General features: G+C 37.2%; 1 protein-coding gene across 1 annotated transcript; it reads left to right on the forward strand.

The window, feature by feature from the left end:
- The first annotated feature begins 8935 nt into the window (after positions 1-8935).
- LOC110850225 lies at positions 8936-10245 on the forward strand. The gene is made up of 3 exons (XM_022097691.2): positions 8936-9017; positions 9139-9274; positions 9923-10245. The coding sequence occupies exons 2-3, from the start codon at positions 9175-9177 to the stop codon at positions 10216-10218; spliced, it is 396 nt and encodes a 131-aa protein (XP_021953383.1). The 5' UTR covers positions 8936-9017; positions 9139-9174; the 3' UTR covers positions 10219-10245.
- The last annotated feature ends 15735 nt before the right edge of the window (positions 10246-25980 follow it).

Raw genomic sequence — 25980 nt, forward strand, 5'->3', positions numbered from 1 at the left:
AGCACGAAAAGCGTTGAAATTGCCCCATCTAATCTGACAGGTTTAGCCAATTGATCCCTATTAATTTTCTTGACTGGTTTCCGTTTGAAAAATTTCTGTCTAATTTCTTCCTCTTTCAATCTTTTTTGAATTCCAGATTGTATCAGAATTTTCACATATTTAGGCACCTTTGACCAACCTGCTTCTTTAAACATCCACCCGAAAGGGACCTCCTCCAGGGTATGTTTTCCCTTGTAAAACTTTTTTACGCTGTAGTGTCTCCGAAGGAACTGCAATTCTGCCTCAATACCGTCCGATTTGGCGATGAAAACAGACTTCCTGCAATCCACTAATTCATCTTCAACAATATCGCGTAACTCGAGATGGGTCTTATTTGCCTGTATGGATTGAAACCCTCTCGGATAGTGCGTGTGTCTCGGATCGATCAAACTAACGAGTAGAGTGGTGTATTTGGAGGCAATGTTTGAACTCGACGCTTCTTTTAATGCGTCACTTAGAATGTTTAGAAATTGAGGGATTTGGTCATAAATTGTCCTAATTTCATATGGTAACGAAATCAGGTGAAAACAATTGTTTGAAACGAAAGGATTGCTCCGTTTGATGGAGGTAAGCCAAGGATTTAGTAAGGAATGTGGACCCAAGTTATTCATGTGGATGTTATAAACCAAATGCCAGGCGGCGATTTCAAACCCACCTCGGTTTGGAGTTCCCGCTTCAGGAGTTAGCTTCGACGACTTAAAAACCCTTTTATCGTAGTACCTCATGCTCTTGACGAATTTTGGGAAGTCGCGTTTATCCATTCTGAAACAAACTAGGTGGTCAAATAACCAAGGTTGTTCTGCCCGATGCGGCGAGTTAAGTTCCGAGATCATCATTCCACTATAGCAATTTGTTAAAAAGACCGACATTAAGCACCACGAACCCAGAATGAGGCGAATGAACCATTTTCGTTCTATTTTAACAGGTAGGGGACCACACTCTTCGCAGATGGTGGCAAGTATGAAGAGCCACGGGGCGAAGGAGATGGTTCTAAATCCTGCAAAATATTTGTAGACAGAAGTAATCAAGATTATTGTCATGACTGAGATGGCTAACCCGAACCATAGCCAGGGCTCGAAAGGTGTCACGTAAAATCTGAAAGTCATATACTCCTCTCGATAGCAGCTTAAATATTGGTATCCGGTTAACTCCGTAAACACACGTTTGACGTTGTCACTCCACTGTTTCGTTGGATGCTGAAAACAGAATTTGCAAAACAGACTCCACCATTATCAAACCTGGAAAATTCGTGTCAAACGGATTTCTGTGGTTCCGATAAGGTTCTACCGGACCATTGTAGCATGAATGAGGGGGTGGACTCTAACACATATTTCAAATTTCTCCCTTTCATTTGAAAGGATTAGAACGCTTATTTTATAATTGCCATTCCCGCTTAAGTACACTTGACCGAGTTTGTCTTTGCGTTCCTGGTTTGCAACATAAACCGCAACCCCGTAACCTTCGACTTAATTAATTCTTCCGTTCTCAATAAACATCCTGTGCCTCTTTATTCCTACATCGGCATAATCGCCTAATTGCAACCATGCGTTTACTAAGTTGGTGCCAAGAAAATGATTTGAGAGGAAAATGATGAGTTGACAGTTTGTTGCAGTACGAGATTGAAATATGTTTATAGGATACTTTGAATCCCAAAAAAACTTCGGTGCATGAACGATTTTCACGGGCAGGATAACATTAAACCAATCAACGTTGTTGATAATGTCTTTGTGTAAAATTTGGACGTCGCAAGTTTCCAATTTTTTCAAGAGAATGTTAAATATTGGAAGAATTGACTTACTTTTTGTACCTTGAAAAACGTGAAGGAATGAGAGCTGAAGGAAATAGATAAGTTGAGATGGCGTCATTTTAAATTATGTGCTGCGGCAAGTAAATTAACGCTTTTTCAATCTACACTGCAAATAGCCAAGTGTTGTCACGTGGGTGTCAATTTCTTCGTGTTAATTTGGTGTAAATTTTTCAACGGTATGATGTATATTTGTCACCACGTGATATCAATTTGTGATTATGGCGGTCGGAATGATTCACACTACACCAGGGGATATGCACCCGCACGGGGTTGAATTAACACCGGATTATCTGCAGTGCAGCAATTGGCCTGTTGACGCCGTTCATAAATAATTTACTAGCAAGTTACAGTTGACAGAACGTCGATTATTGGTTATTATTATTCTAGGCAACTACACTCTAAAATATATATGAAATCTTCGCCATTTCTTTAGTACCTTTGCGTTATAAAATTTTAGACACTTCTTGTAATTCTGGTTTGATGACGACCCGGAAAGCTTATAGCGTCGCTAAAAAAATGACCTTAGAGAAACGTCAGGAGACCCATGCTCAGGTTGTCATAGGTTGGCCTGACTTTATCAAAATCGATATAGCGTATGTTCTAGTTAAATATATTTCTAATGGATAAGGCCATCCACTAATTGTGTTAATGAAGTCTTAATTTTTACGATATGATTCTGAATTGGTGATAATCACAGCATGTCGGTGTGAATACACAAATGTGCGAACAACAGCTATTTTTAAATATTAGGTATCGGATGGTACCGGGATACCAGACCAGTTAACGTCATATTTGCACCTCCCAGGGATCTTCAACATCTTCAACAACCACACAAGGGTTGCGTGTTCTAAGACACGGCAAATGCTAATTTTCTAAGTGGATTTGAAGCAGGCACGAAATTTCTCGAAACTGCGTAAAATAGAAAATTGCTTGACTAGGGGAGACCATTTGCTTATCACTGTGTCGATACATTCCCTATTTATTGATTTCCATCGACAATAGATTTCAATTCCATCGAGGAGGAGTCATAGTCCTGGCCAAACTTATATAATTTTCGTACCGACACGATAAGTCCATTATGATAATGAAATACCACAAGCAATGAATTTCCATATTTAATTTACACACCAGTGTGAGACTTCACAGTAGACAGTAAGATCCAGAAAAAACACAATTAGTTTCGGCGATGGGGCCGCCGTTATTATTTTTAGCGCGGTTCTCGCCATGATAGCGAACGGTGCTATGGTTCATCTAACAAAGCCGCGCATTTTCTTGGTGAAAGGTTATGTAGCGTATGTTGTAATGCTAATAAGCATTGGAAATTTGAAATTCTGCCATTTATTGAATTCTCCACCGATTTTCAAAATTTGAAATGTTTTGTGAATTATTATTAGTACATGTGATGTCGATGATTACTTGACCGCATAGGTCCGAGGGCGTCATCCTCATCGTCTTCCCAATAAAGCGATAAAGCGTCGTCCCAATATGTAGGCCCTCATTCTTTATTTAATTCAACGAGGCACATTTTCCGATATAACTCATTATTGTGCAATTTACCACCTAGGTAAAATTTAACACCTTCTTCCTTCGAAAATGTTCTAAAGTCAACCCATTTATCCTAATCCGGTGCCCAAATATATGAAGCTGAAAACTATGGAACTTTTTTTTTAATCAACCACTGCCTTGGAAATAAATACATATAACTTAAAAAATAAATATATACGAGTATATGTGCATTACTCGCTAATTTTATAGCACTTAATAAGCAACGTTGCATAATTTAATAAATCTTTACATAATTTTTGTATTACCATTCTTCACATATTACCCATACCACTAAAGATCATCTTCACAATACATCACATCTACAATGAAAACACTAGGCAGAATTTTTACCTCTACCAGGCCCACCATAACAGTATTATGACCATAAGTTATCACAATTCACATTTATATTACCACATCGATAACAAAAACATTAATTACACACGTTTAACCAACACCACCAGATATTGACAAGCACTTTCAATAACCACAATGTGGTTATCACACCTACACAGATAACCAATAAACCATGGTTTTAGTAAGCATTATACATCCTTACATTAACGTCATAAAAATTAGTCAAAATATTTAATGTAATAAACTATGTTTGCAGTTTCATAGATATTATCGTTAAGGTCGAATTATTTTGTACAAGTCAAATATCAAGTACAAGAAATATTAGAATTTAAATATTATGCCACCTCTTCAATCACACTCTTACTGTTTGTTTTATGACTCCACACTTACCAACAAGTTTAGTGTCTGCTCTATAAAATTATGCACCGAAATGACAACCACCCAGCGGGAGAACGTAAAGAATATTCCAGCTTTTACCTTGACCCCACTTTTGGCCACGGATGTGAACATTTTACGATATCTTGCCTTCATCATACCCTTTTCCCAATGTTGCATTAACCTATCTGACGCCCATCGCATCTGTCCTGCCATCAAGATCTGGCTGAACGTTTCGAATGCACACCGAATCGCGCAGAACGGGAACACTGTATCTGCACGGAAGTCGACGTCCCAAAGTCGGATACTACCAAAGAGGAGGATCGAGCAGATAGCCATTAGCAGGATGGGAAAGGTGGCCAGGTATGGTTTGCAAGCGACGTTGAGGAGATTTATGATCCGTTGAAGGTCTAGGTAGGTCTTTATTCCAACTTCTAATGGGATGCCCATTGACCTAAAAAAGTCATTCACTTTAAGGTAACTATCCTGACTGTGATAATCAGTGTTATGTGATTTTACTTGGTGTTTGTGCTTATCAGAATGAGAATGCTAATGTAATTTATGTGCCTTATTATGGTTTTAATAGCCGCCATCTATAGGCTTACATGTTGGTTATGAGATATCGTTAGATGGCGAATATTAAAATCACAACAAATCACAAACACACAAATACACAAATTTGTATATACAAATCCTTTTGTATATGCAACAAATCACGCAAATCACAATATATCACAATGTGATGTGAAGTAAGAAACGGTGCAACTGATAATTCCATAATATCATTTTCTAAATATATTTCAAAATCCAACCTCATTCCATTCATTTCCCTTGTGGCGTAGGAGACTCCAAGATAGACGAATGCCCACGCAAGGAAGGCCTGGATGAAGATGACCGTCATGAAGTAAAGCTCCCAGCAGCCCATCAAGAGCAACATCCCATAGCCAAATTTAGCGTGATCATGATCCCCAATACACGCACATGATAAGACGATGGAGCTGAGTAGATTGGGGGCACATGGGGTATGCATGGCGACCAACCCGTGTGGCAGCGGGTTTAAGAAGAGGAACACCATCCCTGTCCAAAGGGCGTCGGAGTATGGATACTTCCTGAGAATTTAATGAAAATCAGGGTTTCCGGATTGTGATATTGAAAGAATTTGAAAGAATCTAGATTTTGAACAATTTTGTGTTATACGAAAGTTGAACTATTTTTTATGATTTTTTTAAATTTTTTTTGAAAATCCGCCCAGGATTTCAAAAGTTATGGCGGTTTGAAAAATAAAAACATTCAAATTTGGCGAATTTGACGCCACGCCACGGCGCCAAATATGAGTTTCACACGGAGATATGAATGAATCCTTCATATAGGGTCCCAGTAGATTTTGAAAACCATAGTGGGTACCCTGGACACGACAAGCAGTCGGGAACCTTCCCTTGTTAGTTAAAGCGGAATCTGATTAAATAATTTTACCAATCTCTAATCATTTACAGCTATTTTTGTAAAGCCATCCACATACCCTTGACTCCCTTGCCTCACAATCTTTTCCAGTACCCTGTTCCCATACTGCATCACGTCCCCTCGGAGGGCCCAGTTGTTCAAGAAGATGGCCGATACCTGAATCGAAGCCAAAAGCCACGATACATTGACAATCTTCATCATCAAGGGAAACTCATCCCTATCCTTCCCCACATTCATGATTAGACGGACGAACGAAAAGATCGTTACGGCGTACATAATCCCGCTGTGAAGTTTGATCGCAACCTGACCACGCAAATCAGTTGGATCTATTGGCGAAAAACGTTTCATGACACTATTCCAATTGTACGGGATGACTTTCCAGGTACACGAAAATTCCAAAATTTTGCAGAACATATTCAGCGATGAAGAATCGTGCGTTTTCTTATCCATCACTGGCACTGACACACTTTGATACACTGACGATCTACGGATCCGTTCACAGGATACCCTACGCTGGGACCGCTTACCCTTGACGACTCGGGGTGTGGTACACCTAACGCGCGATATTTTGGATAATGGATCCATTTATTTTTACAGAATATTCACAAGCGGCATATTCTTAAGGAATTTAGAATTGTATCGATGTCGGAAATTTGTATAGCGACACGTTTGTATTGAAATATTACGCAGTGGTTGAAAAGAAATGAGGGCATTATTTAGTTCAGAGTTTTGTTCAAAACATAATCAAATCAAGTAAGCAGGAAAAGGGCATTACTTCTCCGTTGAAGGAAATCCGAAGATAATTTAATTGAATATGATTTACCTCAATGGTAAAAAAACATTTTAAAATAAATATGCCTCTTAATCTGTAAGGCTTGAAATATGAATATCTATTCTAGTGTAGAGTTTGCATAGGTATTGTTTATACGTACATAAGTAAAACCTTTTAGCAAATTTCTATGTTAGTAAAAATTATTGAGTTACACGTGCCAAATTAGTCTCCCATTCTGAAATGCGATATCCTCTTAAGCAACATTTCAGTAGGCAGTTTACCTTCGACACAAAATTAATGGTAAATTAATGCGTATTTAATAAGGAAACTTGAAGGTAAGTCAATAACATTATGGAAAGGTTAGCTGGAAGTCTCTTTGATAAATGTCCATTAGCAGCTTTCTCGTTGTTTGTAGGGATATCCAGAGTACGCAAAAAAGACAAGAGATGCATGTCTAAGCACACATTTTAAGATTGATTAGTGATACAAAACTTTACGCGAAATAATGCACTTTTCCGCATAAATATAACCCACTTTTCAACATATTTCATACGCTACAATATTGACAACTATGATTCAACTTTTTCAGTAATTCACTGCCTAAACTTCATTCTCCTTTACGGGATGCAGATTGAACTACTAAATTGCAAAATCTTGTTAATTTTGCTCAAAGTTTAGTTTTATTAATCGAAATTATTACAATAGGGAATTGAAATTTATCGTGCTTATCCAAACTTCTCTGCCCACCCTCTATATTCTTATTTCATATGTGTGCTTCATACCTGTCATCATGTCTCATCCTTCCTGATTACTGTTCAATGTATTCTGTCTAGAAAATCAACATACCTATTTATTGATTTTACCCAAAAAATAATTTTGTTTATATATGATTTCGCAGATAAGAATTTCTCGAGTTTTATTTCAATCAAATTCTTGTTCGAAGCTTTATTTACAAATATGAGTAAATTATGGTACTTAAAAGTTTTAAGTTAAAACTGATGCTATTACCGATAAATTTTAATCCTAGACTTTTAATTACAACATTTCCTTTGATATATAAATGAGCAATAAGTGACATGTGAAAATATAAATTCAGGTATTCGTCAATATTTGTGTCACAAAATCCTGTATATTTTTCAAAACTGTGGAATCCTTCACATTGGCTTGAAGCCATTTCTCCCCCTTTCCGACAAATCTTTTTTATCTTGGTGTTTCATTTTGAAGAAAGTAATCGCCAACAAGGTCCCTACAAGGAGTCCATCCCATCCATTGTTGGTAATGGCTGGACCAAATAAATAGAAAATGAACAATCGGATTCTTTGACAAAATATTTGTATATAAAAATTTTAACAAATACTGTCGGAAACTGTTTAGGATTTGTGGCTCCGTTCGTCACTGGTTTGATTTTAGAGCGTAACATAAGCAACTTTCTAACAACGGTATAAATAATTTGGTACCGAATCGTTACCGTGCGGAGTCATTATGAGGTTAAAATTGTCACCGAATGAAACCAAGAGTTTCCCTGAAATTCAGATTCGATACCATCCGGAGTGCACAACAAATATTCCGGTGTGCATAGTCACGCGGGTACAAATTTCTTGGTGTTAATGTAGTATAAATTTGTCACAATTTAGTGTAAATTTTTTACTAGTTTGGTGTAAGCTTGGAACTATGCGGTATAAATTTGTCACCATGATAACATCTTAATAATTTACACCACGGCGAGGGAGTCATACATACATGCACCCCGCACGGTGTTGAATTAACACCAGATTATTTCCTATGTGTAAGTTTTCACCAACCAGTAACAAATTTGAATTTCATAGAAATTCTTGTCATACACTATGTCACAAGTTCAACTCAGTAACAATTCGTTACCAAATTATGTTCTGTAAATAATAGATGACAGAATTATTTATATTACAGCAATGAAATTTGTATTTACAAATTAACTAAAACTCGAGTCATTTTCAGTCCACCTGTCATAAGTACGTACACTTCTAAAAATCCGGTGCTAATTCAACACCGAGCATACATACAAGCCTTCCCCACCATGGTGTTAATCATTAGCACCGTCATGGTGACAAATTTATACCACATGGTGACAAAGTTACACCAAACTGGTGAATAATTTATACCTAATTGTGACATATTTAGACCAAATTAACACCAAGAAATTTACAGCCGCGCGACCACACCGGATTATTTGCAGTACATTCATTTTTAACCTACCTGTCATACATTTCACTGTGGCGTTTCATCCTGGCATTCTTATTTAGTTCAAGGTTACACATCTCATTCTAAACTATTTGTCAAGTAGACGTTGAACCGACCAGACTCAACTTTCTCCCCATCCTCAAAAAGCAAGACCCTCCTGACCCAGATTTTTCATAAATACAATACAAAGACGGTTCTCCAAACCCATCCTTGAACTTGTGACCCAATTCCATCCATAAATATTTTGTTTGTCAACACAACACTGGTCCATACATTGTATACCCTAAAAACCCAAACTTTTGCTTCCACTCATCCAATAGACCCAAAATATCCAGGTCGGGTATAAAAAGATTTGCCTGAGCTGAGCAGCAACATCATTCCCTGACTAACTAACCTTGCACTTGAACCAGTTTTCCACGTGCCATAAAATATTCTCAAATTCGGGTAAAATTTTAATCTAACTGTAAAATAATTTAAGTTAAAATCTTAATTTTTTTATATTTCATTCTCACCCTACCCCCTGGAATGTAACAAGTCTAATTAATTCCAATGTCTTGAAATTTAGATTTGTGAAAAGGAATTCAACAGTTCATTTTGTACCATGGAAGTCAAATCTGTCATGTTTTTGCTCTTTGTGGCCTCCGTTTGCAGCCTTGGTCAGGGCGAAGTCTCATCATCCTTTATCCAAGTACCGACTAAAGGTAAATTAGTACCCAGTTTTTATGTTTTTTTATTTTGAAAAAATAATTCTGAAGTTGCGAGAAGATTTTTTTAATTTTTGAAAAATAATTCTGAACTTGGAAGAAGAATTCTGAATTTTTGAAAAATAATTCTGAATATGGGAGATGCATTATCAATTAAAAATAATAACTCTGCACTTAGGAGAAGATTTTTTGAAATTTTGGAAAATAATTCTGAATTTGGGAGAAAATTTTTTGTATTCTTGAAAAATAATTCTTAATTTGGGAGATGAGTTATGAATTTCAAAAAAATGATTCTGAATTTGGGGAAAGAATTCTGAATATTTTTAAAATAATTCTGAATTTGGGAGATGCATTATGAATTAAAAATAATAACTCTGAAGTTACGAGAAGATTTTTTGAAATTTTCGAAAATAATTCTGAATTTGGGAGAAAATTTTTTGTATTATTGAAAAATAATTCTTAATTTGGGAGATGAGTTATGAATTTCAAAAAATTATTCTGAATTTGGGAACAGAATTCTGAATATGATAAAAATACTTCTGAACTTGGGAGATGAATTATGGATTTTTGAACAATAATTTCGAACTTAGAGAAGAATTCTGGATTGTTTAAAAATAATTCTGAATTAAATGAAATATTTCCTAGGTACTCATCGTACTGCGAGAATGTCTCTCGGGACATCGGTTAATACAGGGCAATGTGCCCACATTGGGCGGAATTGTATCATGCAGCGGGACAGGGCGGACAACCCGTCGTCCTTCACCTACGTGCCCTGCTGTGAGTACCTGACCTGCCAAGGAATTGGGCCGGTCGAGATCAGAAACGGACTTGGCCAGGCGCTCAAGAGCGATGACAACACTTTTAGCGGGATCTGCACCGTCAGTCTGGACAATGGAGGGGGAAACTTGGGCCAATACAAGAATTACGTCGCTGGACTTTAAAATTTTTGGGATTTTTTGGCCAGGTTTTAGAGTAATATTATTCATTAAATTCTTCAATTAGTAATTTTTGAACTATAATTAAATGAGTCGAATCCATTTGATTTTTATGAATTAATAAATATTTACCGAAAATTAATAATGATATCATGCCTAATAATTATGTGTTAGATTATTGATAAACCATAAACCATAAAACATAGTCTTCATCACTCATCTTGGAAATTGACGGGTGGGTGATGTTAAAATAATAGTTTTTCTCTTCATCAGATGAATACCTGTGGGCATTAATCAAATAAAAAAATAAATTGAATTTGGCATTTCGCAAAGGCATGGAGAGATCTGATCATACTATTTTGGCAAGTTGCGAAATATTAGGTTCCATTCGGATTTACTTATAAGAGTTTTGCACATACATATGTATCCAGTTACAACAATGTCTCATTAAAATTCGGTTGTGCAGGATATGACTGGTTTTATAAGGAAGTTCGAGCCCATTAATTTTAATTATCAACGTATCCTCTCAAAGTGTGACGTGTGGCGCATTTTGACTACTTAATAATTAAAGCCTTCCTGCCGCAATAGTACGTCAGTCCGTGATCTACGTTGTGGAATCAATAACCAAATTTCTTTCACAAATCAGTCTATCAGAAAAAAATGGCTAGATTTCATTGCCTTGTTATCTTCACGATTTTGCTCGTCACATCAAATAATGTCGCAAATTGTGGAGAACCCGAATATCTCAGTTTGCCTCGGTGTGCCCCTGGAGAGTGTCGTCAGGCGAACGTGAAATGCAACTGTTTTTCAAAGGAGGTAAATTTTACATTGTGGGGCAGAAAGCAAGTTGCTTTAAGCAACTTCTTCGTGACATAAAAATATGTACTCGTCAAGTTATGTATTTTAATGGGGTCATGCCGTCTTTACGTAGGGCATCTTGAAAAAATAGAGAATCAATTGCAAATTTTTGCGGTATGAAATAAAAAAAAACTTCTCATCTTAAGGTTGGCGTTTACTGTGGATACATCCTGAACAACTTGGATAAGACGAATAATTGCGCACAAAATGTTAAGTATGCCTGCGCAAGTGAATCCCAGAATGAAGATGCGACCGAAGTGAAGAAAGATTTTGTCGATGTTTGTCTCAAAGAACAAGCAGCCCAAGTTGTGGAAGGTATGTTATTTTAATAATGTGTTTTTTTCTATTTTTTTGTGAATTATCGTGATTTATGTAGCTTGATTTTAATACGGTTATGATACGCTCAGCTGGATGGGGCCTGTTAAAATCACAATAAATAACAAAAACTACGTTACACGTTAAAATCACGAATAATATTTTATTTATTTTATTATTTCCCTGGGTTTAAATTAAACTGAATGCAACCGTGACGTGGAATCCAAAAAGGCTTTTCACTATAAATTTGTGACAAATTAAATTATATTTTGTGACTAACACATTATCATACCTTTTGTCTCAATAGGTGTGTGAATTTGACTAAATATTTGTTAATTATCTCCATAGAGGGAATTCCAGCGGGTAGTGGGATGTTGTGAACGCCAGTTATACCGATTTGGAATTGTTAAAGGAATTTTACAAATTTTAAAAATCTATCATTGTAAAGAATTTTACGCAAGAAATAAATCAATATAACACAAATTAATTAAGAAAGTAATAATTTTAATCATAAGAATTAAATTAATTTTAGTATCGTACATATTTACACATTTTAAAATTGAATCTACCACAATTAAATCGTCTTACCGGTGAAATTAAATAGTAATTTAAAATAGTACACATTCTATCGTAAAAAATAATTGATAAATTGCATTTGTGATTATTCATGGGTGAAATCCCTTTATGCATCGATTTAAGTCTTGAATCTCAATGTTCAAACTTTTGGATTGGACTGAAGTTTTGACATCATTTTGAGAAATATTGCACTTAAAATTTTTTAAATAGGGCCATTATTTAAATATTTAAAAAACTGTCAATTGGAGATTATTTAAATAATAAATAATCCTCGCACTTATTTATTTTTAAATAATAAATAATAAATAATTTCCGAGCGTTATTTAAGGATTATTTAAATAAAAACTTATTTAAATAACGCAACTCTGTTCCTACCTTTAGCCATTTTAAAATAATATGTGTGATACATCGTTAGAAAGCTATTGAATTGGACTATCGGAAATTCAAATTATTTTTGGAAAATTATCAACAGTTTTTTCAAATTCCGCCTCAGCGCTTTGTCCCAAACTACAGTGATACCCCTTTATACCAATCAGGGATTCCCTGTAATAAAAACTAATAACTTTTTTGTCATAAGTTTTCGCCATGTAGTTAATCAAGACTTACTCAAAATATTTTTATATTTGATAGTAAACATTAGTCATCTGTATCCTTGTGAAAACATTGAATAATATGAAAACTTATTTTAACCTAACCTTTCAATAGTTTTCATGATGCCTATTAGCCACACCCTAAATGGCTGTGTCTAACGGTAATTGAAGGTGGTGATCCGATTCCACTTCCCCTTGTAAAGAATTATTTGTATTGCACGACCTACTTTGCGTCAATAATAACAAAAGCTTAATTTTGCCACTGTCACCTAAAGAAGGAGAGATACTTTCCAAAAGCTTGTGTTTGCTTAAATAAATACAATGTCTTCCATGAGATCCGAAAATTCACAATTTAATAATGAAGGCGTTGATAGCCACACCCGCAACCGCTCCCACTAAAATAAAGTGCGGCAGAGCACGATATATAAGTAGCGCAATAATGCTGAGAATGCTGAGAATTAATTTGCGCTATAAAGCTCAAATTAATTAATTAATTAAATTTAATTGACCACATGCTCTTTACTGCGACATGTCGACAACACAGAAAAACATGTTTTGCCTAAATTTCATACATATTGACCTCAAAATGCCGAAATTAGGGCATGCCGACACTATTTGTCGTCGAAACCTTAATCCCCATATTGCGACATGTCGACAACACCAAAAAATATGTCTTGCCCAAATTTCACGCAAATCGACCGAAAAATGGCTAAATTAGGCCATGGCGACGCTTGTCGACATGATGTCGACAAAGTGGTCACACCCCCTTAATAGGGTGTCACCCAATAGCCGCGAAGAACATGTGTTAAAAATTTCAGGTCGCTGCGACAAACCGTTCCCGAGTTTTAGTGCTCACGGACAGACAGACAGTAACTGATCGCATAAACTAGCTTGCGGAACTTAATAATATGTCACCTATTTTGATGTTGGTCAAGTGTAAACAACGTAAGTATGATTTAAAAATGTTAATTAAAGTAAAAAAACAAATTTCCGCTAAAAGGAAGAAAGTTGTTCATATTGTGAACTTGCGACCTTGATACTGGTGTCAAAATTAAAAAAATTAAAATAGATATTGTAGAGAAGGCCAAATTATTTTTAAAACGTGTTATATTTTTAAAATTCGTTCCAAATTGAATTTTTGATAGAATTTTTAATTTTACTGGTTATTAGCAGACGTCGGTTATGAATGATAGATAAAACCTCAAAATATAAATGAAATATTACCGTAAAAATCCCCAAAACATGACCATAAAACTGTGTTTATTTTTGACTTTTTGGTGTGTAATACCCTATTTTTATCAATATGATAGGTCCGCTAAAGCTCAATAAGAGAAATCGGCTCTATCTCCGAATTTTCGAGTGTCAAATGTCATAAAAGAGATATGTGTTCACACTAAAACTTCTTTATGCATATACCGCGGTGATTATTGCAAAGGTAGGAGCTGCAATAATAGTAAGTAGTGAGTTCATTTTTGTAAATTTATCACAATCAATCATTGTCAGAAAACTGCATTTTTGTAATTTTCTGGCAATTTCGCGGGCAAATTTTAAAAATTTGGCCAAAAGTCATAAAACGAATTAAAAAAAACCCGAAATATGATAGAGAATACGAATATGTCCCAAAACCAGAAAATATGACAAATATGAGAAAGTATGCTTTGACCTATGTGACCTACTGACCGTAAACAATCTCAAGGAAAGATTGAGGACTGTAGGTCAATAAATGGAAAAAGTCATATCTCATTCATAGCCGACGTATGGTTATTAGTTATTAGAGGTGAATCGAGCTTAGGATTTCCAAAGCCCGGCCCGCCCAAGCCCGACTCAAAAGCCCGACTCAAAAGCCCGACCCGGCCCTACTCAAAGCCCAACTCGAAAGCCCAGGCCCAGGCCCGCCCAAGTTCAGATCTCAAAAGCCCGACCCGGCCCAAGCCCAATGGGCTTTTTGTTGAGAAAGCCCGCCCTGGCCCAAGCCCAACGGGCTTTGAGCCCAGGCCCGTTGGGCTTAGTCGAGCTTCTGGATAGCCTGAAAAATTATATAATAAAAATTCAATAAACTAACTATACATAAACTATACATAACGAAACAAATTAAGTGAAAAATCACACAAAAATATTTTGTCAATAATATTTAATCATTTACGGTTTCACTAAATTATTTTCACTAGGTACAAAACATACAATCACGCAACATATGGCAAAATTTATGTTAATGAATAGGATTCAACAAAAAAATAAGTCATAGTTTTTATGAACGAATGTAAGGTTGGATAAAGTGCTGCCGCTGAGTTCCGTGCGACGGGCGGTCAATGTCAATCCGGTGCTTGAAAACACTCTCTCATCGCTAACCTGTGAAGCAGGGATGGATAATACCCTTTGAGCAACTTTTCGCAATAATAGAAATTGTGTGGCGCCACACCAAAATTCCAGGACATCCGGACCTTCATCATCAAAATCTGTGAATAATGGAAAGAATAATTACAACCGAGGACATTTAATATAAATTCATTTAATATTAAACTCAGTCTAACGCATACCATCAAATTTCTTTTTCATTCCAAGATAGGAGTCAAACTCTTTCTTAACAACCACTTCCGGGTCGTCAGGTTCTTCCTCATCCGACGAGTCCTCGAACTCTGCAAATTTTCCCTTTTTAGCATAAATAACATGGGCGGACCCCTGGGAACGAGATTTCATGTTGAGGTCGTGATGTTTATACCATAAATCAGCGATTTCGGCATTATCCAGACTCGGTAACCCCAACGTCTCCACTTTCACCATCATTTCATGGTAAAACGATGTGCTGGAATTCAAGCAGCATTCAAGAACTGATATCTTTAAAATTAACCAAATTTTGAAGTTAGTGGGGCGCCCCAGAAATCTAAAATTATTGTGCTGTTAAGAAATATATCTTACGGGAAAATAGATAATAATGCACACTTTATCAACTGCTTTTTTCATCTCGCTTGATCCTGCAGCCTGACCTTCTTTGTATGTTCGCTTACACAATCGGCTGATTTTATATTCTTCGTCCCTCGACACTATAGCTGTGCAAGCCTAACGGTGGTGGCCAATTTTTGCACAGCGATAACAACAGTCAGTTTCCATTTTAAAATTTGTATAGTGGAAATATTTTTTAAGTGGAAATCCTAGAGGATTACAATATGGACTGAGAATTGAGAGAATGAACTGCAAAATACCAATGACCCGCTTTCGAACAAATTTGATGACTGTCTCATATCACTCCAGTTACGAAATATGAGTCGGGCTTTTTTCGGGCCGAGAGTAAAGCCCGAGCCCGACTCATAAGCAAAGCCCGCCCAAGCCCAGCCCGATTGAAAAGCCCAACTCAAAAGCCCGGCCCGCCCAAGCCCAACTCAAAATCCGAGCTCAAAGCTCGGCCCACCCAAGCCCGACTCAAAAGTCTAACTCAAAAGCCCGGCCCGCCCAAAGCCCGTTGGTCCTGGGCGGTCCCGGGTTAGCCCGAAAAAAGCCCAGGCTCGACTCACCTCTATTAGTTATGGGCACGAAGCCTTTAAATACAAATTATAACTTACGCTTGTCTGGTATTTTTACACATATCTACTGATCAGCATAACACGCTGGTGCCTAACTAAATGAGTACGTATGGTCGCAATGCTTGTCGTGCTTACCAGATGTACCTACATACATATATAGCTTAAAAAATATCTGCAAATTTGTACTCTCTCCAAAGCTCTCCTCCAGCTGTGATCAGTGCACTCGTGACGGTGTAAACTTTAACAAAGATTGGTAATAGCTTTATAGGTATTACACAGAAAAGTTAAGACACAATTGAATACAGAATATTGTATTTTTACAGTATCGTTATTTGTTTTAGAGTCATGAGACTTAAAATCAATTAATTTACATTGCTTTGGTAACATCCACCACATTAAAATCACTTTTCTGGCAGGATAATCAAATTTATTTATGTAAACTAGTGTAAAATTTAAGAGACATCTGACGCAAGTTAAACAATTTTATTTTGACGCATTAATATACACACACTACTGTTTTCTTATCAATTTTATTTTCCGTGTGCTGCAAACCGATGTCTGATTTACGTATAAATCTTGACACAAGTTTATAGTTGGCCAGAAAAAAATATTTTCAAAGTTACTAAAATGTCCAGGGCTACACAAAAATCGCGCAAATCGACGTCTTGACCTACGACAACGATCAAAAGACCATGACCGTGTCGAATACGCCAAAGTTCAAAAGTAGAGCGCGTGACGGTACGTGTTATTTATGTCCGGGTTTTAAACGGTGTTTTTGAAAAGTACTCAATTGATCAGAAGCTACACCACAGAGAGCCGACGTGCAAGACCATATCACATTTAAACACTTATGAAATGTCACGTAAATCGATAAATACATTCGCATAAATTAACCAAACCTAAAGTTTTTTGCTCGACAATTTCTAAAACCTTTTTGAGTAAAATTTACTCGATATGGAAATTACCTAATTTCTTAAGAGCGTTTGACACTGGCGGAACTAGGGGTAGGTGTGGGAGGTCCCACATATCGGCCCCGCCACTGTACACCCCATTAGCTTCAAACGCTAGTGTATAAATATTATTGGATTTTGGCACAAACGGCCCTTCAAATTACCCAACATACCGGCCCCGAACCCATAGTCCTGCTAGTGGCGTTTGATATTTTCGGACAGCTTTTGTTGTAATTCTTGAGTACAATAAATCATTCTTACTAATCATAGTGCTTTAATTTTGTAATATACAGGATTTCCCTCAACTCACGTCCAATGTCGATTCTCAACTTCAACGAGGACGAAGTATTTCGAAGCCTGGAGTGGACAAATATGTGGGGAGTTCCAGGGATAAGTGAATTCCTAATTCTAAATTCAAAAACCCAGGCCCAGCACACCCTCATAGTAGTTGATAAACGCCTCTCCGGTAACCCTATTGTTACAAACCGTCTCAAAAAATTCGAACTGTTCGCCAAGCTGGACCATCCTTGCCTTTATAAAATTCAAATTATCCACCGCACCTTTTCCCGCGACGAAATTCTGAGCCTGGATTCTCTTAAGATTTCCCCGGTAGACAGGCCCGAGACAGGTATGCATCAAATGGACCAGAGAGCTGAAAAACAATTTTTACTACCAGATTTCACAGGGGAACGGAAAAAAATGGGTTAAGGTGGGAAAAATTTAGTTTGAAGGCTCTTTAACAAATTTTATCTAGTAAGTATACTTAGTTAGATTTCTGAAATCTGTAATTTATTTTCGAGAAAGTTAACTTTCCTCATAACGAAATAAATACGGGCCATAATTCTTCCCACTTGGATATTTTCAAAAACTTTTTTCCTTTACATGTTTCCCGCCTATTTTATATTATCGAGAAAATAATTGTTTTAAACCTTGACTATAGATAACTTATGGACGAATCAACAGTGGATACAATTTGCCTAAAATTGGAACATCGCCACCGTCTTACTGCTATAGCGTGGGTATTTTCTAACCACTATCGAAGAGACTCCCCAACATTTCACCAGCAACAGGTCGTCATCTTGCAAAATTTTATTGAAGTCATGAAATATTTACACTCGAAAAATATATGTGTCGGGGATATACTGGGCAGTACGTTCTTCTGCGGGGAAAGTGACACAACATTAAATTCCCCGCTGATTAAGGTTGACTTACCAAATGGATTGGCTCCCCTAGGCGAGGCTACGTTCAGTATTGCTGAAGATATAGACTGCTTGGCATCTGTATTTATGGAAGTATTAATCTGGGGGAACCCATTAGTCAGAAATATCGAAGAATTATCAACACTGGAGAATATCGTATCTGTCGACCAAATCCAAGTGGATGTGATAAGTCGGGATAACAAATTTCAGCAATTAATGAGTTTCCTAAGAGACCCGGCAGCAACGGGATGGCTGGATAAGATACAATTTACTGGCTATCTTGGCTCAGGGGCGTTTGGTTTGGTTTTGTCGGCAGTACATGGACAGGATGACAAGGTAGAGACACTATCAGTTATAATATTGCAAAAAATCCGGTGTAAGTTATTTTGCCATGGGGTGTTAATTTCTTGAGTTACTAGGGTATGATAACTTTTTCGAATGTGTTGTGATTTTGCTGTGTTTCGGTATCATATCGAAGCAAACCCCGATGAGGTTTTCAATTTTGATAAAGACACTAAATGCTGCGAAGCATTTAATGTAGGTGCAAGAGCTCTTATTTCGCATATGTAGTACAAGCTTGAGAAACAGCCAATACCCCGAATACCCGCTGAAACCCCGAAAATAAACTAAAACACTGTAGCGCATGGGCTTTCAATAGAACAACTCTGGTGTTCTCCTTACACTGATTTTGAAAACTTTTCCACCTTTGAGTATGATTTTGTCATTATTAACTAGCACAATCTACTTTATGCGATCGGTTAGTTAGTCTGTCCGTCTGTCCGTCCGTCTGTCCGTCAACACTAAAACTCTAGAACGGTTTGTCGCAGCGACCTGAAATTTTTAACACATGTTCTTCACGGGTAGGGGGTGACACCCTACTAAGGGGGTGTGGCCACTTTGTCGAAAAACGTCGCCATGGCCTAATTTCGGCATTTTTTGGGCGATTGGCATGAAATTTGGGGAAAACATGTTTTTCGGTGTTGTCGAAATGTCGCAATATGGCAATTAAGGTTTTGACGACAAATTTTGTCGGGACGCCCTAATTTCGGCATTTTGCGGTCGATATGCATGAAATTTGGGCAAAACATGTTTTTCTGTGTTGTCGACATGTCGCAGTATAGAGCATGTGGTCAATTAAATTAATTAATTAATTAATTAATTAAATTAATTAATTAATTAAATTAATTGATTAATTAAATTAAGTAAGTTAATTAATTAAATTAATTTGAGCTTTATAGCGCTAAGTAATTCTCAGCATTCTCAGCATTCTCAGCATTATTGCGCTACTTATGTATCGTGCTTTGCCGCACTTTATACTGACATGTTCCTTTCTGCCGTTGCAATCTAGCCCGCGGAAGCTCCGACTAGCCCAGACGAAGTTTATTACACCGCTATCAAAATCGTTGCGGGACGAGAACCAAATTCAATGGATTACGATGACAACACTAATGGCAATACAGCAACGCCATATGCAACAAACACAAATTATACTTCCGAACCCACCCAACTATCCAAAGTGAGGTGGGAATTTCAAAACATGAAAGCTACTCAACATCCAAACCTGACCAAACTGTATCAACTCAAAGAAATTAATTTTACGCTCAAACAAATCCAATCCTTACCCAAGGTTCTTGACGCTGATTATACCAAGTTTAAGTGCATGCTGGAGAAAATGGCGAAACTGAATGAAACCGTTTACTGCATTGAGATGGAATTATGCGGCCCCAACCTACGAACTTGGTTAGACAAGGTATCCCCTATAAGTTCTGAAGAATTCGACAATATTAGATTGGCCATTATTCGTGACATAATCGAAGGTATGAGATACCTCCACGGCAAGAATATTCTTCACCGAGACTTCAAACCCGCCAATATATTTTTTGCTTCACACGAGAATATGTTTCCCGTAAAAATCGGCGATTTTGGGTTATCTCAGACATCTTCCTCTGCTATATTTGTGACCGATATTGAAAACAACGACGATCAGCTAATCGCTTACTGCAGCTACCACACCGCCAACGTTGGCACCTACTTGTATCAAGCGCCAGAAGTGAGAAATCAAACCATGTCTCGAACCAGGTATGGGAAGCAAGCCGATATTTTCAGCCTCGGACTAGTTCTACTGGAAATTGTGCAACTCTATAAGACAAGGCAGGACCGGGTGGAAGCATTTACTTCAATCGTGGACAGAAAGGACATCACAGTAATTTCCGATGCTGATAACTTGGTCATGACTACCAACGTGAAACAATTAATTATCCACATGACTGCGAAAGATCCTAAATCTAGACTTGCCTCAATGTCTGACTGCCTCGTTGTCGGACCGGAAGTACGTACTAGAACGTCACAGCAACTGCAAAATCATTTGACCCTCCCTGGAACAATAATACTATCAGAGGGAACTTACAACGGACCTTTTCTGGTTCATATAGACTGCATCCATATTAAGGGCACCTCTTCAACAAGTACTATACTACAAATTAACGATCTTTCCATCGGTGACCCTGTCATAACCATGACCGGGAACAACTGTTCTATTTCCAACCTCACCATTCTTGTTGGTCCTAACAACCAAGGCCTTTTAGTGGCCGGAGCCAACAACGAGGTGCATAATATCACGGTTTCCAGCATCACGTCATGTCTTCCAATTCAAGACTTTTACCGTCTAGAAGGTAATGGTATCCTTCTTCAAGGTGCCCTAACAAACCTGACCGATTGCACTCTTTCAAATGTCAATTGCGGTATTCAAATCCGCCACAAGGGTTACAGTAACTTAAATCGCGTCAATGTTACCATGTGCGCTACCGGATTAGCTGTCGCGCATGGTGGGAATACCATTTCAAACATTTACATCAAAGATTGCAGCAAAGGAATCGAGTTGGATCGTAGCGACATTAATGTTCTTGAGGACATTATCTGCGTTTTAGGCGATCAAATTCCTAAAACTATTGGATCCCACGGGATCTACGTAGCACACGGAGAGCGAAACGTATTGAGAAGAATTTTCTGCAAGAATTATAGAAGTGGGGACGACTATGGGATTTACACGAAACACACGCAACGCTTGGAAATATCGAACAGTAGATTGACTAGACGTATTTATTTGGGTGGCAATCATAATCATATGGAAGACGTGGATGTTGCCGATCAATCAATCGAGGTTGATGGCGAACAAATACGGTTAATCAAATGTGCAGCAAAATTATTTAAAAGTTTTGTAGACGAGAAACAATTTAGATGTGAACAGTGTGACTTTGGTGACATTAAGATACAAAAAAGATGAAAATTCGAGATGACGATGTAGGGCCACGGAACTAAAAATAGATCAGCATTACATTTCCAAATGCGTAATAAATTATATTAATAATATTAACAAATTCATAAATACGTAAATAGTTTCATCTCATAATGAGCAATCCTATCAAACATTCATAATATGTAAGTATATATATGTTAATTTATATATAGACTAGCCTATAAGCCCGTCTGGAAGACGGGCCACATTTTATTTAGCAGTAATGTGACAAAATCAAATTAGAGCGTTATGCAGTTGACTGGCCTCCACGAAAATTATAATTACGGCGTTAAATAAGAGCACAAATAATTGAATAATGTGCTAAGGAATTTTTTGCTAGGGAATTCCTTTGAGGTTGCTAAGGAATTTTTGCAAGGCTGCTAAGGATTTTTTCAACGTTGCTAAGGAATTTTTTTAAAAGACATTTTTTGCTAGGGAATTTCTTTGACGTTGCTAAGGAATTTTTTTTAAGGTTGCTAGGGAATTTTTTAAGGTTGCTGAGGAATTTTTTTGACGTTGCTAGGAAATTTTTTAAGGTTGCTGAGGAATTTTTTTGACGTTGCTAGGAAATTTTTTAAGGTTGCTGAGGAATTTTTTCACGTTGCTAGGGAATTTTTTTAACGTTGCTAAGGAATTTTTTTAAGGTTGCTAGGGCTTTTTTTTGACGTTGCTAAGGAATTTTTTTGACGTTGCTAAGGAATTCTTTTGACGTTGCTAAGGAATTTTTTTGACGTTGCTAAGGAATTTTTTTGACGTTGCTAAGGAATTTTTTAAGGTTACTGAATAAATTTTGTGCGGTGGCTATGGGATTGATCATCTATTGATCATCCGCATAATAATCAGAATGAGAATCAGAAGCATAATCAAAAATCGAATCCGTTCTCTGATTGGTTGAGCTAGAATGCCAACAGCCAATCAAAATGCAGGAATGTCACGGAAAATTTCACGGGACGGACTTTTCGAAATTATAATATAGATGGTATACTTATTCATATAATGGTAGGCCTTATCCACAGGCAGCACATCTTAGCATCAGTGTCCGCCAATAAGAAAATAAACAACCTTGGAAAAATAAACTCTTACAAATTATATCATCAAAAATAATATATTCTTTTATTGTAGAACATCTAAATTATACCTAAACTGAATTTACTGAATTTATTTAAACATAGACAAAGTTAGTGTTAAAGATATGTGTTAAACTTATCAAACAAAAATGTACACAATAAAATTGGCAAAATATCAACATTTACCTAACAGTCAACCAAAATGTGAGTGGTGTACTTAAGTACTACTAGAATCTGCCGGGTGACTAACCCAGTCAAATTAAACGAGTACGTTCACAATTATCGTCATACTTATATATGTACAATCCTACCACATGTTGTGGTAAATTGTGGCAGTTTACGCTAAGGAAATATTCCCAAAACTTTATTACTGTATGTGTAAAACTTACTGAATATTGGCAGTAGCAGGATACAGGAAATAATCTCCGTCTTTCAGAATGAATACTGCGGTGCGATTACTTATACCCTCAGTTTGCATAGATTTTTTTGCAAAACTCCCTTATGTAATAAATCTAATGCATTCATTTTCCATGCGTTTGCAGAAATCTGAATCAAGTTAACGACGAATTGGGGAGTGCAATTACAACGTGTCGACCAATTACTGATTTCCATTGTTAAACGATAACAATAAAAATAAGTGTTGCATTATATTTACAGGTTGAAAACAGCGTCGAGTTTATTCGCAACGCAAATTTGGATACGCATCCTTTATCGCAATTTTCATACTCTATTCATTCACCCACGCTTTCGAATTATGCTGGAAGAAATAAATTTTACCCAAGTTTTTACAGAAGCACGATCATAAATCTGTAGTTGGAATAGTTTTGAATTATTCTTTCATATGTATTTATATAAAGTTGAATTTGCCTGGTGCATGAGATTTATTCAAGTTTTAGACTTTTATCTGCAAGGAGTCAGCTTATTCTTTAGTTGGAATTAAATTTGTCATATTTTTGGTGAGTTTGTCCGAAAACTATTTTTTTCTTAAATAATGAATGAATTTTTCAAATAAAAAACAACATGATTTCTTTAGTCGCTCATTTACCTAATCGTTGTCGTCTCGTGCCAGCCACAGAGTGGAGATGACGACGGCGAAGGAAATATTGAAGGAACAACTTTCCTTGGGGATGACAGCAAAGAAATTATACCTAACCTAGGAAATATGTACAATTTTAATAAATTTGTTAAAATTATTTTCACCAATCTTTCCAGGTGACATTACAGGCGAACATCCGTCCTCATACCAGACCGGAGATGAATACATTCCATCAAGATACAGAGGTGATGACGACACTCCAGTACTCACAATGCGATGGTGTGAAGTGCAACTCTCAGATTGGGTTGAAATTTTGAAATTACGTGGTCCAAGTCAATACAACCAACGTTTCTTCCGGCACACAGTGTATTATAATCCCAATACATGTCCCAAAAGTCCCAGGGGGAGTGGCAGGCCCAAAAAGTATGTGAATATACGACTACGGGGTCCTGGGGGGTCCTAGAAATGCATCTAGAAAGTTTTGCCGACCACACCCCCTTTGGGGGGAGTTAACCCCCCAGGGGGTGTGGTCAGGAAATTTTATATTTTTCTCGTCAGGAACTCATACTGGCTCTAAAATAAGAGTTTTAAGCCCTTGACAAATTTTCCGACCGAGATATACCAATTTATATACCCAAAAACCTGCGTTTTCGGGCAACTTTAAGGGGGTGTAACTCGTTTTTGTGCAGCTACCCTACCAAGTTATTTACGGTTTTTGGTAGTCATGAGAGGGCACTATAAGGACCACTTAATAAGTCCGTCGGGAACCTGCTCGTTTTAGAGTTATTACATCGCAAATTTTTCAAAAACTCATCACTTCAGTTGCATCTCCAATGCCACTTTTACGGAAAAGTGGCACATTTTTCGAGTAAAGACCATTAGTTTACGCATAAAAAATCTCCATGACTTTCAAGTTGGACAAGCCAACATTCTAAAACGTTCGAGAAACGTTTTTAGCCTGATTTCAAAGCGGGAACATATTTGTATGTTTATTTTACCGCGGTTGAACTTAGGAGACAAGCTTCACCAGTGGCCATTCTAGCCTAACCAGAATCCGACGCCCCTTGGATATGTTGTAGCATCTCATGAGTATACAACAACTTCCGAGTGGTTTGACTCCATGGCCACATTTGCCTCCGCCACAACCACTTAAAGCTGCGAAAAGCACTAACTTCAAAAATTCACCAAAAATATTTCGATCGAATTTTCGAAATTTAAGCATTTTCGTAATGCCAGATAATTGTTTTATAACATCCGATAGCAAAATGTAATTTTTAAATTTTTTGAATATTTTAGAAAATTTCCTGGGCAAGGGATGTCTTCGAAAAAATCGAAATTTAAAAAAAGTTGAGTTTGGTGTTGGATATTATAAAGCTACTATCTCGGATCACGAAAATGTACAAATTATGAAAACACGATGATAATTGGATTTTTGGTAATTTTCTACGTGAAGCAAAACAGGGTACTTTGCGTATTTTTCACACCTTTGAGTGGGTGTAAATGTGACAATGGAGTCAAACCACTCGGGCCTTGTTGTACACTCATGGGCTGGTACAACATATCCAAAGGGCATCGAATTATTTGAGTCACAAGTGTTGCAGCTCCCCTCCTTAATGCATACATGTAACAAATCTTAACTGGTCTTAAAAAGTATAATCTCGCTTTGAAATCAAGCTAAAAACGTTTCTCGAACGTTTTAGAATGTTGGCTTGTCCAACTTGAAAGTCATGGAGATTTTTTATGCGTAAACTAATGGTCTTTACTCGAAAAATGTGCCACTTTTCCGTAAAAGTGGCATTGGAGATGCAACTGAAGTGATGAGTTTTTGAAAAATTTGCGATGTAATAACTCTAAAACGAGCAGGTTCCCGACGGACTTATTAAGTGGTCCTTATAGTGCCCTCTCATGACTACCAAAAACCGTAAATAACTTGGTAGGGTAGCTGCACAAAAACGAGTTACACCCCCTCAAAGTTGCCCGAAAACGCAGGTTTTTGGGTATATAAATTGGTATATCTCGGTCGGAAAATTTGTCAAGGGCTTAAAACTCTTATTTTAGAGCCAGTATGAGTTCCTGACGAGAAAAATATAAAATTTCCTGACCACACCCCCTGGGGGGTTAACTCCCCCCAAAGGGGGTGTGGTCGGCAAAACTTTCTAGATGCATTTCTAGGACCCCCCAGGACCCCGTAGTCGTATATTCACATACTTTTTGGGCCTGCCACTCCCCCTGGGACCTTTGGGACATGTATTGGGATTATAATACACTGTGCGGCAGTTTGCGCGATAGTTGCGATTTGTCAAAATATTCGAGGTCAAAGTTGAAAAACGGACGATTTTCCCCTTTGAAAGGCACGGAGGTGGA

The sequence above is a fragment of the Folsomia candida genome, unplaced genomic scaffold (assembly GCF_002217175.1).
Source record: "Folsomia candida strain VU population unplaced genomic scaffold, ASM221717v1 Fcan01_Sc005, whole genome shotgun sequence".
Lineage (NCBI taxonomy): Eukaryota > Metazoa > Arthropoda > Collembola > Entomobryomorpha > Isotomidae > Folsomia > Folsomia candida.